The following is a 14,886-nucleotide window of genomic DNA, read 5'->3' as shown; positions in this document are numbered from 1 at the left end:
AAAAGTGTTTTTTTTTCCCCAAATCTGCATAAAAGGCTTATTAAGACCTGGGTAATTAAAAGTGTCAACTACACCATGGGTAATTTTATACAATGGTTTTATTTAAACACAAAACTACTTTATCAACACTTCACATTGTAAATGTGACTGAATAAAATTGACTGGGTACAAAAGAGAACTACAACATATATAAAAGATACAAAAGCCAACTGTTGCAAGTAACACAAAAAAACTGTACTTTAGCCTTGAGCATCATTCGTACTACCTGAAAAACAAACTTAAAACATCTCAATTGACAGCATTTTAGCATTTCTTTGTCTTAGGTCCACGTAGTTTGAAATGCATGACTTGAAGACTTTATATAATAAGAGAGAGAGAGAGAGATATGGGGGTGGTAAACACTGTCTGTATCCGAGACTGTTAGCGGGCATTTCAGTCTTTGCAGGTTCGGCATGGTGATTAGCTGGTAAGCACACGCAGGATTCCATGAGGGAAGAGCAGGGTGTGTCTGCGGGGCTGGGGAGAGGTAGCTACTGCATCCTTACATTACACCTCCCGTCTGCTGCTGAAATACATCAATCGTGTCTTCATCTTCCATTTCCAACTGTCAAAAGGGGGCACAAGACAGTTGTTGTTTTAATACGTACATGTGCAGCATCAGCACTGCAAGCATCAGTATCATGTGACGAAGAATCTGGACGCTGGGTCTCTGAGCAGACCGGGCTGTACCTGAGCAGGAGTGTCTGTCTCATTGATAGGTTGTCCATCAAATCTGAAGCGAATTTGCCTCATTGTAAGTCCCTATAAAAAGGTCAACATACAGTGTACAATTAATCATTCATTTGTCCTGTGATCATGTAATCAGACATACAGGTCTTCCTCATAAAATGACAAATTCAGACCACACCACAGTCAGATGGGGCCTAATTTCCTAGAATCTTCACAGTACAGCATCTAGTAGTGCTTTCTAGTCTTCAGAGACCCATGATAGTGCACACTGTTTAAATACAACATATCTATACTTCCCCATTCAGTATTCTTGACAACTTGGTTTGGGTTTGTTAGGAAAATGTGAAACACGTAGGTGTCCCCGACTGGGTAGGAAGACATTCTTCTATAAGAAACGCTTTTTCTGACAATCTTCCAACTCATTGCATTCAATAATTATAAGTAGTTCTACACTGGTTCTCACAGGAAACCATGGCGAATGAATCCAGGGGTATAAGGCAAGAGAACCAGGAGCATTTACCTGTCTTTCACAATAAGCCTTCATCAGTTTGCTGAGTGGGGTGTGTCGCTTGATTTTAAATTGAACCACTGAGCCATCCTGTCCAGCCACTTTGAGATTTATGTGCTCGTTGTTTTCAGTCTTCACACCTTCCTAAAAATGATAATAGTAAAAGGAAATAAATGTGAGAAGTAAATATTTGCCTACATGAAGAAGCCAGCAAATAGGCTAATTGCTATGCACAATGTCTTAAGAGGTAGAGGATTTTCAGAAATTCTCAAAGCGTGAACTAATTTACAGAGGTAATTGGAAAATTTCAGCAAGTTGATGTCGTGGTTGCTAAACAAGTAATTTTGTTTTGGCTATGAAGCAACACGAAAAGAACCTTAAGCTGAGACCGGGCAATTAAGCATTTATTTCAACCAGAGGTAAAAAAAAAAGAAAAAAAGAAAATGGCACAGGTAAACAACCCCTATGAGAAAGTTGTAACGGTCACAACTGTAGCAACTTGCACAAAACGTTGAACCGGTGACTATTCAACATATCAATCTTGCTTTGGGTAAATGGAAGTATCTCTCTCATATTACAACATGCAAGATCATTCGAGTACTAATGAAAAGCTGCATTAGCGATAAAATGATTATAAATGGAAATTAAGTTAAAACTGAAAAGGTAAAAGGTTAGAATTACTTCAACACACACTAACTAGCCAGCGAGCAAGTTAGCCGGCCCGAACACTCTTAGCTAACCAGCTAGCTAATTAGCAACATAGTTTGGAAAGCATAATGAGATGAACTGCGTAACTTTATAAACCACTAAAAATACAGACAGAGTGGGACCCTTTAATAAAGGCGCAACTGTTCAATAACGCTGGCCATTAACACATCTGATGGCAGTTTTTCTGTAGCTCCTCACCTTGGGCTTCTCGTCTGCCATAGCTGTTGTCTCTGCGTTTCTCCCTCACTAAACCGCGTACGTAATGTCGCCGGAAATGACGTCGGCGCCCAGACTGCCGCATTCAAGGGCCAAGATTGGGTTTCCTGTATTTAAAGTTGAATCTGAAGTACTGTCGATGTCTCTGCCTACTATGAATACGAACATGAATATTTAAAATGACTTTTATTTGGCCTTAAAACGCCTAAAAGCTATGCAGTGTTTTCATATATTAACATGATTGTCTAAAACAAAAAAAAAAAAAAAAAACAAAAAAAAAAAACAGGTTAAACAGTAGTAATTCACAAGGACTACCTACGTGAACCATGCTCTGAATCACAGTTAAAACAGGTTGGAGGTGCTAAAATCACAACACTCCTGACGCACATATACTCTCATTTACTCATAACGTAACACTAAGAACATTAATACTGTAAGATACACACTCAATCTAAAATGACTGCAGGAAAAGTTTCCAGCCGTCCAATGTACTAAAGCACACAGCAGTAGCACTAATAAAATATCAAATTTCATAGTATAAATACATTTCAAAACACACATTTCCAACCATATTAAATAAATACAGGGAAACATCTGAAGCAATCAAACATTAAACAGTAATTAAAGTTTGATTAAATTAAAAATCACATGCTGGTACAAAGATTTATGGCCAGATACCATATTAAAATAAATAAATCCAAAAAATCTTCACTCTAAACAGAATCATTTCTAGAAAAAGCAGCAAGATCATCATAACATCCTAAATCATAACATCCTAAATCATAACATCCTTCAACACTTTTCACGTTTGAAAAAAAGATGGGATTCATAATCTCAAATGTTCACAGTAACTAAATCAATGATAATTGCATTTAATGGTGGTTAATGACGGAGGTTTCACTCTGCCTTACTCAACCCAAATTGCAAATTGCTTTTTCAAGTGACCAGATCTGAATTTTTTTGCCACTGGACTGAAATAAATCCTGAACATTCAGAAATCCAGAAGCAAACATCCAGTCACAAAAATGAAACTTTTTTCTTAATTATTATTGCTACGGTTTCCCATGCACCTGACTGTAGTTAATGCTCTTTTAGCTGCAACCATCCTGTAGCACAGACTCGTCTCTAGTGCTCTCGTCTGCATGTGCATCAGGTTTAAGATGATCGCGGGGAAGAGAGCCTGGACCTTCTCCCTCTCTACTGCCTGATTTACTTTGGCCCTTATCCAACATGCCTGGCTCTAATACTCAGATGAAGATCTAGACTGGCTGGATTAGGATGTAGTGGAGGGTGGCTCTGGAGGGTGGCTGGCCCAGGGAGTTGTGATCAGAGGGCGTTACAGCCGGCCCCACCTATCAACGGGGGGAAACGTATCCACTTCACCCGTCTCAGTGCACTGGCGATCTCCCAGGACGAATGTCAACTTGTACCTCATTCGCACTTTCTCCTGAGAACAAAATAAAATGATACTTGTTATCCCATCTGTATAGTGTCAATTTTTAGGTGGCTAATTGTGACAATACTGACAACCAATATGTGGATATGTGTTGAACTGCAGAAATTTCTAATATTATTGAATTCTTGAAGTAAACTTTTATGCAATTTTTTATAAAAGAATAAACTGGATGTATACTCTCCTAACAATATTTAAAAATATATTTTTTTCACATTCTGTATCAGCAGCTTCCAGAAATGAGTTCACTTTGATGTTCTGAAACCAAGGCAATAAAGCGTTTTTCACTATTGCAAATCACACTGATTCGACTGAGGCTTGTACCAAAGTTAGTACTGCCACATGATTAATGGTATACAAAGATTCAAACACCATCAAAACACTTGACAAGGGGGGAAATTTTGAAATGTTTAGTGTCTCAGCTACAAGAGGATGTAAACACCCTGGATGTATTTTTACTGGAAAACTGGAAGCAACAAGGTGGAATAAATGTGCAAAGTTTCGCAACATTTTAGCCAATGACCTGTCGATACTTTAATTTGATCAATGTTTTAAATGTACTTACTCTACAATATTTTTTATACTATATCGAAATACCCATTTAAAGAAACATTTTTGTAGCATTTGATTTACTAAACATAATAAATTGGGGGGGTGCACAAACATGAAATCAGTGGATTGCTGAGGGTTGAATAGTTTACACTTTACATTTTTGAACCACTGGATTTGGCTTTTAATGCTCAAACGCTTCACCCTGTAACCATTCAAGTTCTCTGCAGTGCAGAGGAGCACCACGCGGGACTCCTGAGGAGCTCCTCTTGTCCCAGCGCTTACCTTCTGAGGGTTGGCCAGCAGCAGGACTTGGGTAATGGCACTAGGGGGCAGTATGGGGTTGAAGGGCGCCAACTCCGTGCCTGAGGGCGGCTGCAGCTTCACTCTCATAGACTGTCAATCACAGACCCACAGATATGAGGAACATTTGTCTGCATCCAGTCACAGTCTTAGCAGGAATGCTTGTGATAACTGATAAACAGTCAAAACAGTTAGCAAGGTAAGACAAGTCATTTTTTGTATTTACCCAACTTTCTCCATAAGTAGCGATTTACCAGTTCTTATCCCATTAACTAGGTCTCCCACTGTGTAGGAGGGTGAAAGCTAACATGCTTTTAGACATCAAGGGAAGCTTCCGCATCATTTTGAGTGGATGCAACTTCATAAGATGTCTGAACTCGCTTGGAAAAGAGAATCAGGTCCAACAGACGAGTCTAATGACTAGCACTGGATTAACCGACAGAAAGACAGAGGACAACGTTGCCAATCTTCCTAACCACAGAGTTGTGCTCTCTGGGAATGTGGAAGGCAGTGGTAACACTGGGACTCAAACCCGCAATCAATGACCCATTCACTCCTTTACCTCAGTGAACACATAAGCTGATGAATGTATCATTTTATCATTTAACAAAAATTACCTTGAATAATTTACTGAAATGTTCAGCTGGCATATGTAGGAAATAAGAAGAAAAAGGCTGAGGTCATTTAGTGTGATTAAAGCCTCTGGATATAAAGACACATGTTTTATTCTTTATTTGCCCTTATATGCAACTATCACAACTATCTGGTGTCAACTGCAGTGTGCTTAACATGGCGGTTGGCCATGAATTGACCGCCTTCCAAATCAAATTTGCAAATCACAAATCACATTTGCAGTGTCCTACCTAAAGGGAGTGCTGCTACCCCACACTGGTGAATAAATCAACCACACCCATGAAGAAGTTCAGCTCAGGCTGAAGTGCAGAGGCAGAAGACACAGCAACTAACAGGCAAGTGTTCTTATCATAACACTGGCTTTACTACAAGTACACCAATAGGCTTATGGCAAACAGTCTCATAAAGACTGATGGATGATGGGATACGAGCTTATGGCTTAGCAAACTACCTTCTCCATCTTACATACTTTTGGCACGGCTGCCTGCAGTGTCACATTCTTCACCAGTAGAGGCGCTGTGTTCAGCATGGACACCACCATCACCAGAACATCAGGTCGTACAGGAGGACAGTCAGAGGCGAAGTGCAGGAGGACACACACACCGTCCTTGTCATATGCCGTCACAGGGCCCTCTCTACCTGAGAACATTGTTCAAATCAGACACCTACATTAATGGGTCAGTTCTTTATATTATGATTTATTGCAAAGTAAAATATTTATAACACCATGATATATCTGATTTCTGTAGGTGTTCAAGACACTATTTATTACATCTCCAATACTATACTACTAAGTTACATTTTTAGCCAAAGATAATGTGATTTTTAAAAATAATACCCATATATATATTAGTATACATAGTGATTTTGCCCTTTAATCTAGTTGCACCATATTCACATTTTTCTCTTTTTGTTTTGAGGTCATATGTAAATGCACATGATCTAATCTGACTAAACTATCCCACTCTGTATCTGTGGACTCACTGGGTCTAATGGCATCCAGTGGAACGAAGACGCTGGCCAGGGAGGGGTCTGGGAGTGGGCTTGCAGTTCCTTGCCTGGCCAGAAGAGGGGGTGAGAGGGGCTGGAGTAGAGGGCTGTCTGGGCAAACAGTGGAGTTTGGCGGACTAGTGTAGGGTGGGGCAGGAAGAGCTCCATCCACTCTACTGGGCACAGAGGTGCTGCCTTCACCCATAGCCAGTATGCTGCCACTCAGGCTTGTTGGACCACTGTAACCAGAAATAAAATGATATAGGACAAGACACTACAACAAACCCATAAGTCAAATAAAATCAGTTTGCCATGGAAGATAGGTGGGTAAAATACTTTAAATACTATGGCAAGCTGTTTTAAATTTTATTCCTATTTATCTTGATATCAGGAATTCAAGCCTTACATGTAAAAACTGTAGTCTTACATGTAAAAAAACTATTTTCACTTAAATTAAATTCTTTCAAGTGAAAATATTTTTACGTGTGAGAACTGAATTTGTACTAGTGAAAGTTTAAATGTTCCCCCCATTCAAAATGAATTGGAAAAGTCATGAATTATCACGTGTTAAAATTAACTTTTGGTATCAAGAATTAATTTTCTGACATCAAGAATTCTATTTTGTTACATGTAAGGATAGAATTCCTGATTTCAAGAAAAAATAGGAATAAAAGCTGAAACAGCTTGCCATAAAATACTAACATTCAATACTAAAGCGAATCTCAACAGGCCCCGATTTAAATCACAGAGTTTGAATGGACATAGAACACAGAATCTGTAGAGAACAAATCAAGAAGAACAGAACAACCCACCATCACTTCTACCAACAGCAACTTCTAAATTACAGCCATCAAACTACAAACTTCACTGCAACGTCTAAACTACACCTCACCTGCTGGGCTGCCCCAGGTCCAGCAGGGCCAGGTCCTGGAGTGAACTGAAGACGGACGAGGCAGGACCAGGACTGGGCAGAGCCGCAGCTGCCCCAAGGGATTCTGGAGTGCAGCTGGAGTCCAACTTCGAGGTAGATTCAGTGGCAACAAGGAGGTCTGATGGAGGTGAACTGCCCAGAAGGTCCAGCATTGGATTGGGGGTCTGACAAAAAAGGGGAAAATCATCCAACATCTAGATAGGTGAAAGTAATTATGGGAAAGTTGAATTAGGTCCTATTTTTGCAAGAAAGCGTCACTGAAAACACATTAGGAATATTCAATGAAAGTCAGGGCAGGCATGAAAATGAAGTGTAATAAGATTGGTGTTTTGAAGCAGGAAAAATACTAAACTGGATAGCAGATATGTGATGCAAGACCGAAGATATGAAACACAGCTTTAAATAATCTGTTCTGGGATCTGACGGTACCTGTAAAGGTGCCTGTTGATGGCTCAGTTTGTCTTGCATCTGAATTTCAGAAACTGGGACCGGATCACTGAGGCCTACAACATACGCAGAGTTTAAAGGCAATTTGCTTGTCATCATCCTTATAACCACATAGGTTTATCACTGCCAGACAGCATCTGGGTCTTTTCTGACATCATATTCATGTTTTACCAGCTCTACCTAGGGAAAGGAGTTCTTCATCCAGGAGAGACGTGCAGTTTGGCATCTGTTCCACAATTGGACGGTTAGGGCTGCCTTTCTCACTGCTCTGGAAGCTGGTATGTCCAGAGGAGAACATGGAGCAAAGATGAGGTGCTTGCGAGACAGGATCAGGCAGGAAGAGGTCAGCAGGAATGGACCGTGGGATCTGAGGGCCTGGCAAAGGTGGATCCGGTGGTGACGGAGTGTGAGCATTCAGACCAGCCAAGTCTATCAAAATCTCTGATGAGCTTCCATTATTGGTACCTGAACATAAAGAAAGAACTAAAAGTAAAGGAAGAGCAGGCACTGATGAGCAGAGCAGGAGAGGAAGAGAACTTTGGTGCATTTACGTTCTGGCGGGGAACATCCAGAAGTGTCCAGCCCTTCTACCACAGTCTTATAGGTGTTAATAACACGCGAGAGATCATCACTGGCCTGCAGAATTTCACCTGGGGACATGAAGGAGGGAGTGTTGCAGAATGCATTATTTAAAGACGATCAATAAATTAGCAAGTGGCTCTCTGCAACACAGTTGTAAAAATGTGGCAAACGTAGCTCAGCGCTTCGTACCTAATCTACTGTCGTCATCCTCTGTCTCAGTGGCCATCTTGAATACCGCTGTTCTGAGCTTATCGCAATCATCGTGTAGATCCTGGACCCCAAGAAAGATAAGAAACAGGAAAATAAATAAATAACGAGAGAGAGAGAGAGATCAAATATTGTAGTAAAGTACACAAAATTTCCAGAGAAACGAGACTGCTTGCACAGCTGATGACAGACCTCTGTCCGAAACGCAGAGTTTTCTCTGGAAACTCGTACTTAAAAATTTTAAATATCTCTATGCATCTTACCTAAGTACACTGCAGTTACTTACCTGGAATCTTAAAAAAATTATTTTTCTTCACAAATATATATACTCACATACATCTACAAACTCGCATTTAGAAGAAAAAACTCTTTGAAAGGTTTGAGGTTAACAATGAAGCAAAGTAATGCTTATCAAATCCTACTGGATTTCACTCAAAATGTGCAAGGCTAACAGATTCCCCAGTGCTAGCCAAGAAGAGTGCCGTTTAACCAAGTCCCGTACCTTCAGGAGCTCTCTGTCTGCCTGGGTGGCCTGCTCTCTGTTAAAGTGACACAGCATTTCATTCAAGAGTTTCACACTGGTGTTCACCTCCAGTAAAGTATTGGTGCGGTGGGACTCTTTCTGTGCCCTCACCTCATCCTGAAAACACACACACAATAAACCAAGCGCACTTTAACACAGTCACTTTATTCGTGATGTTCTGTTGCCTCCGTTACCCTGCGTGCCATGTACGCATGTGTGGTCACAAGCTGCGCTTGAACAAGCTGGGTAAATACTCTGGTTTTCAGGTTCAGTCTAACCTCACCTCTTTCACCATGGTTTTGATGAGGCGGTTGGCCTCTTCCAGATCCTCTGGCTTCTTGCTTTTCAGTAGTTCTGCAAGATGCTACAGATTTAAAAGTACAAAAATAATTGAAATAAGGTATTTCCCTCAGAGTGCCCTCTCAAGCAGTTAAAATAATCACAATTAAACTTCACAAAAGATTAATTACTGTCTAGTAAAGACTGAAACATGGGATCATTGTCAGCTACATTAATTCTGTTCTGTAAGGTCCTTCTTTACGTTATAACGTTTATACCATTCTTGTCCTGTAGGACCAGAGCAGTAAAGACAATATCCCCCACCCCCCCCATTTGTCTTACTTTACTCTTCTCTTCATTGTCAAAAACGGGATTCCGAGGCCTCTCGGGTGGGAAGGCAATGAGTGTTTGGTCAGCCGGGATCTCTGGATCAGATGTCACGATACCTAGAAGAAGTTGATGGTTACAGTTTACAGAGGTGATAGCTTATGAAAATGTAAGTAAATATGATTACATAATGATGAAATACCTTGAAAATATAAGTAAACATTATGATTACATAATGATGAAATACCTTGCCTCTTTAGCATCTGATAGGCCTCTGTAATCTTTGTTTCTTCAGATAGGGAAACTGACCAAATGAAAAGCATTTCTATTACTTTATTCTTCACACTCTCAGATACTCTGTCTCCTAAATACTGCAAAGAACAAATGAACAAAAGAATAAACACACAGACACGCTTGAGTAACGCAGCATTATCTCGCCGTCATTAAACATAGAATCTATTGTAGAAGATTAGCACCTAGGCTCACCTTGGGTGATACTACCTTAATCAATTCATTTAAAAATCTAAATTTTCCAACTTCGTTATGAAACCTTCTCCCGCAGTTCTTCATGCAGGCTTCTAAGACCTGTAGTATTAGATAATCAGAAATAAACAAATTATATCATAAATGATAAAAAAATAAAACTGTCCATATAAACATCTAAAAATTAAAACTGTAAACAAGAGCTCACAGTCAGGGCTTGTAATGACTCCCATTCCTGTGGAGACTGGATTTTATGTGCTAATAATCTCACTGATATCTGTGGACTGGAAAGACAATTTTCCAACATGAAATATTTAAAATCAAACTACAACCTGCTACAATAAAAACACACACAAGCGCACTTAGCAAAACCACAGCAAATGTATGCACACCCTTCAAGCTCCTTGTTGACTTGATCACAGAATCCAATGATGTATTCCCAGTCCTCCTGTCTGTTGGAAGGGTTTGTGGCTTTGTCTAGACAGAAAGCCAAGCAACACAGCTGCTGTCATCACAGCGACTCTCGTCGCAACAGTTAATGAATATTAAGCGACATTTTAATCATACTGTCAAGTCTGGCCAAAAACGGGTGTAGGGAAATACGAAGTAAACAAAATAAAAGTTTTGTGAGTTATCTTGTTGTGCTACAGCTAGCTAGCTGGCTAGCAATAATTGAAGCCAATGTAGCTAGGTAGCTAGACAACTGAATTAAAGTCGGTTAAGTATTTGACTACAGCAGGACGTTCTTGAAGTTTTTCATATTGTTATAACCGTTACTGGCTGGCAGAAAGTCTCAGCAAACGGCAACATTACGTACAAGGCAGCTAACGTAATCTGAGAGATACCCATTACCACCAGCTAGCTAGCCCACTACAGTCTGTAACAATATTCTCAAACTACTTTTAACAAACATGATATCAAATAATTTCTCTCAAGAAATGTGTATACAAATGCGAGTATTGTATATTTTTCAAATTTGCAAAGTTACTCACTTAGCCAAGATTCTAGTGACTCTCCTTCCGTATCCGCCATGTTTGCTATTCGGAAAGCAAAAGGAAACGACTTTACAAAATACAACCTCCAACCTCCCACTCAATAAACTATTAAATAAATAAATGACACCAGACAACTAAATCCTAAATATACGTTTATTTTTACAAATCCAGAGTACAAAACATTTTAAAAGTGATTCTCAAAAACTCCAAGAGGGTTTTGCACAAAAAATAAAAAAATAAAATCAATCCCAAAGTCAATTTAAAAGACATTATCAACGCTGGTGAAGCTCAGTATATAAACAGGGTATAACCGTTACTTGAAAATCTAAAAAATCTAAAAAAAAAAAAAAAAAAAAAAAAAAAAGATATTTAAAACACTCACCTCACATTATTATAAACCAACAAACTGTCCAGTTAAATAATAAAAGTTGCCATTAAAAAGATAAAATAAAATAAGCAAATAAAACAAGATGGATTACCACAACCAGATATTATTGGCCTATGAGGCTCTACTCTCCATCTCTCAGTGGCTACATACACCACCAACTACAACTACTCTCATCCTGAGAGAACATAACATAACCATTCTGAACTTTTCAGCCTCCAACTTCACACCAGATATACACGCTGTTTACGCGTTTCATGCTTGGGCCTCACATCCACCCTTCCACACACACACACACTCCACACACACACACACACACACACACACACACACACACACACACACACACACACACACACACACACACACACACACACATCCACCCTTCCACACACACATCCACCCACCCTTCCACACACACATCCACCCTTCCACACACACACACACACACACACACACACACACACACTCCAACCAGTCTACATCAGCCTCAGAGAGAGATGCCTGATCCTTGAAGCTAGTGGTCAGGGCCTCAGCCCAGCTCTGGATGGCTCAGTCCACCAATTCGCTGTAGTAGTACCGCCGGGCGGAGGCACTCAGGACCCAGCCACCGGCCCGGAACTCCAGCACCTCGAGCAGCAGCAGGCGACTCATGGACCTCAGGCCGTCCTGCAGCAGGAAGCCGTCCCGCAGCAGGCAGAAGAGTTCCTCCATGCGCCGGGCGTTCTGCTTCTCCAGCTGCTCACCCACACGGTGCAGCTGCAGTGCCAGACAGTCCACCTGGCAAACGCATGCACATACACACACAAGCAGATTTAACTTACACTTCTGAGGTTTTTAATTTTTTTTACGATCTTATAGCCTTAAGAGCCACTAGGTGATATAAAAGGCATATACATTTCCCTTTTTATAGATTAGCTTTAGTTATAATCACTCATCCACAAGGCTCACATTGTTTTCTTACAAACATGCATCTTGCGAGTGCATTTTAAAAGGTCCCACACTATGTTTGGTCAATTAACACACAGTTTGGCAGCCACCTTCTAGACAGTTTACCGCTGAACAGCATTTGACCACCGGACCACAGGTGTTTGCTCTGCCACTGCTGTGTCGGTGCAAAGGCTATAAGAATGGTCTATAGCAGGGGTGCACAACATGCGGCCCACGAGCGCCTCCGTTGCGGCCCGCCGGTTGATAAATAATTTGGCCCGCCTTCTGGCTTCGTGCCTGAATTTGAACGACGAACCAACAGTGTTGTTTTTTTGGGCTACCGCGGGAGTAAGTAAACATTAAGAATCGATCGCGACATAATTTGTCGCAGCCACCCCCCCCAACAATTTAAGCTCACGCCCTTCAAGCAGCTTTACATTTAATTTTGGCCCGGCTCCTCCTTCAAGTTGTGCATCCCTGGTCTATTGTCAGGGTCAGTCCTGGGTCGATAGAGATGTGCTACCCAAAAGCATGTTAACGAATGTTAATTAGCTGGGCGATGACTAACGAGCAGCTACAGTCGAGCTCTGCTCATTTACTGTACATCTACATCAATGGTTAGTACATATTGCTTTGTCACAGTCAGGCCAAAATATGGGCTTTAATAAACGTTGAATACTAGTAGCCAGTACCTTTTTACAGGTATACCTAGTGGACAGGAATAGTGAATTCAGCTCACTCACACGAACACATCTCTTCTGTCTGTGTTACACAGATATAGAAAGAGGCAGATTGGGGTACAGAGATGTGTAAAAGGTGTGCAGAGACATGTTTAGGTCTAGACAGTGGTGGGTGGGGCAAGTGGACAGCGTGTAGAGCCATTTCCCACCCCAGACCAGAGGCCGCTGTACAATTGGAGGTTTTTCTGGCTCTAGCCCAGCTGATCCAGCTCATCATCAACACCTCCAGCAGTCAGATCAGGTGTGGGTACAGCAGACAGTGGGGGTACCGACAGTGGGTGTACAAAGACTGGAGCAGAAACCCTGGGTGCAAGACCGAGGAGTGGGAATAGGGGACCGGGAGAGGTGGCTGGGCGAGGTGAACCCAGTACGTTCGCAGTGACTCACCTCCTCTTCGTTCATCAGAGCATCCGGCTGAGCGAGTCTGAACAAACAGTCATACACGGGATCCACCAGTGCACTAATGGGGGTATTGTTAACCTGAACACATAGAAGACCACATGGTCCAAACCATGAAAAAAAGAAAAAAAAATCATAATGCACATAGTTAGTGTGTGCAGAGTTAAGGTGCCTGTTTTGTAATCTGAAGCAGCACTTACTTTGAGGTAATCAAATATGTTGCAGAGAAGCATGACGACACACACCCACTCCGATATGGAGCGCGTGCGTGTCTGTTCCCTCTCCATGAACTCCTGCTGGAGTCGAGTGAGCAGGTTTCTCCGGAAAACACTTGTGTTGCCTTTCTTTGCCTCTGTCTGTGACACACATTTATACACACACACACACACACACACACACCAGGGACACCGTTTAATGAAGCAACAGCACTTATCTGCTGAAAATGCCTTTGCTATAGTGAGGGAAGCATCAGAGAAAAGTCTTAGTAATGTGTGCTGTTGAATCGCTGTGTGAACTTCAATGGTCGACCACCGGCGTTTATCTAACAAGAAAATATACAAAGGTAAGTTGGTCAGTACTGGCTGATTTCGTACAGAATAATTATGTAACAGAGAGAACCCATACCTGTACCAAGACATAACAGATGTGACCTGCATCTTTGCATAAGGATCTGTCTTTCAGCGACTCATTAACGATGGCTTCGCAAAGCTTCACCAGGTCCACTGTGGAAGGGTCTGTGTGCGACAGGAAAGCCAAATTAATCGTAAGTTAGTCGATCACCAGCTGATTTAGACACGATTAAAGAATTAAGAGTTTGCGCTGGCCGAACACACACAGCTTCGAGAACCAGATCTCACCACGGCTACTAGTAACTTACCCTTCAGCGCTGCTTTAAGGATGTTTTGAGTTTCTGGGTCGAAATCCTGGATTTTATATTCTTCCAAATGATTCTCCATGCTGGTTACTGGAGGTGAATCTAAACTTTGGGGGGCGTGTGCAGCCACAGAAAATACGGGGTGAGCATGAAGAACACGAACACTTATGAGTCGGCTTGCTCCACACAGCAGGTAGAAGTGAAGGCTGTCGTGTTTGGTTTTTCGTGTACTTCAGTCCCACATCTTCTCACTCCAGGCTGGTGTTTCTGTCCTAAAGTCAAGACGAATAGCTAGCTGGCTGTGTTGCAAAACCTATAAAGCATGCTAACTAACCCGCCGTAATTTAAGGATAGGCTAACATAAAAGGACCTCACATCACCGTATGCATTCAACAGAAAACAATTACACTGTGATTTATTATGGAAGTTAATAACAGTATTAATGTATAAATACTGTAGCTACTAGTAACTCACTCGGAGTAATGCTAACAGTACCGGTTTATTTCCTGAATAGTAGATTGTTCTGCGCATGCTCGGTGTTCTGAGTTACAGTTCCTGTTTTCTCAAGTTTTTAATCTTTCAGTCAGAACAATGAAACAGATCAATAAACTGCTCTTGTGTCGATATTTGTGATTATCAGTCCTGAGGCACAGGAGACCTGGTAGTAACAAACCCAAATTCTAGATTTGCTGTCA

The 14,886-nt window shown here is 41.3% G+C and overlaps 3 protein-coding genes across 6 annotated transcripts; all 3 read right to left on the bottom strand.

Annotated features, from left to right (window-relative positions):
• Positions 1-80: 80 nt before the first annotated feature.
• sumo2a (small ubiquitin like modifier 2a) lies at positions 81-2,289 on the bottom strand. Its single transcript, XM_077015408.1, has 4 exons — positions 2,144-2,289; positions 1,250-1,381; positions 730-801; positions 81-604 (listed from the first exon to the last, which is right to left on the bottom strand). The coding sequence occupies exons 1-4, from the start codon at positions 2,162-2,164 to the stop codon at positions 542-544; spliced, it is 288 nt and encodes a 95-aa protein (XP_076871523.1). The 5' UTR covers positions 2,165-2,289; the 3' UTR covers positions 81-541.
• A 41-nt stretch (positions 2,290-2,330) lies between these two features.
• On the bottom strand, positions 2,331-10,970 carry gga3a (golgi associated, gamma adaptin ear containing, ARF binding protein 3a). Of its 2 annotated transcripts, XM_077015402.1 has the most exons (17): positions 10,861-10,970; positions 10,261-10,345; positions 10,077-10,152; positions 9,872-9,970; positions 9,633-9,756; positions 9,401-9,504; positions 9,063-9,143; positions 8,759-8,896; positions 8,239-8,320; positions 8,019-8,117; positions 7,648-7,932; positions 7,450-7,523; positions 6,982-7,184; positions 6,084-6,328; positions 5,569-5,738; positions 4,449-4,559; positions 2,331-3,608 (listed from the first exon to the last, which is right to left on the bottom strand). In XM_077015402.1, exons 1-17 carry the CDS (start codon positions 10,898-10,900, stop codon positions 3,498-3,500), a joined length of 2,127 nt encoding a protein of 708 aa, XP_076871517.1. In that variant the 5' UTR covers positions 10,901-10,970; the 3' UTR covers positions 2,331-3,497. The 2 variants fall into 2 exon arrangements, with proteins under 2 accessions (XP_076871517.1, XP_076871518.1); XM_077015403.1 differs by lacking the exons at positions 10,077-10,152; positions 10,261-10,345; positions 10,861-10,970 and having other exon boundaries at positions 9,633-9,689; positions 9,872-9,961.
• A 32-nt stretch (positions 10,971-11,002) lies between these two features.
• On the bottom strand, positions 11,003-14,709 carry mif4gda (MIF4G domain containing a). Of its 3 annotated transcripts, none has more exons than XM_077015405.1 (5): positions 14,195-14,709; positions 13,942-14,051; positions 13,518-13,858; positions 13,306-13,398; positions 11,003-12,028 (listed from the first exon to the last, which is right to left on the bottom strand). In XM_077015405.1, exons 2-5 carry the CDS (start codon positions 13,979-13,981, stop codon positions 11,801-11,803), a joined length of 702 nt encoding a protein of 233 aa, XP_076871520.1. In that variant the 5' UTR covers positions 13,982-14,051; positions 14,195-14,709; the 3' UTR covers positions 11,003-11,800. The 3 variants fall into 3 exon arrangements, with proteins under 3 accessions (XP_076871520.1, XP_076871521.1, XP_076871519.1); XM_077015406.1 differs by having other exon boundaries at positions 13,518-13,673; XM_077015404.1 differs by having other exon boundaries at positions 13,518-14,051.
• Between the last annotated feature and the right edge of the window lie 177 nt (positions 14,710-14,886).

Source organism: Brachyhypopomus gauderio, chromosome 8, assembly GCF_052324685.1.
Source record: "Brachyhypopomus gauderio isolate BG-103 chromosome 8, BGAUD_0.2, whole genome shotgun sequence".
Classification (NCBI taxonomy): Eukaryota; Metazoa; Chordata; class Actinopteri; order Gymnotiformes; family Hypopomidae; genus Brachyhypopomus; species Brachyhypopomus gauderio.
This window is presented reverse-complemented; position numbering and strand designations above follow the sequence as displayed.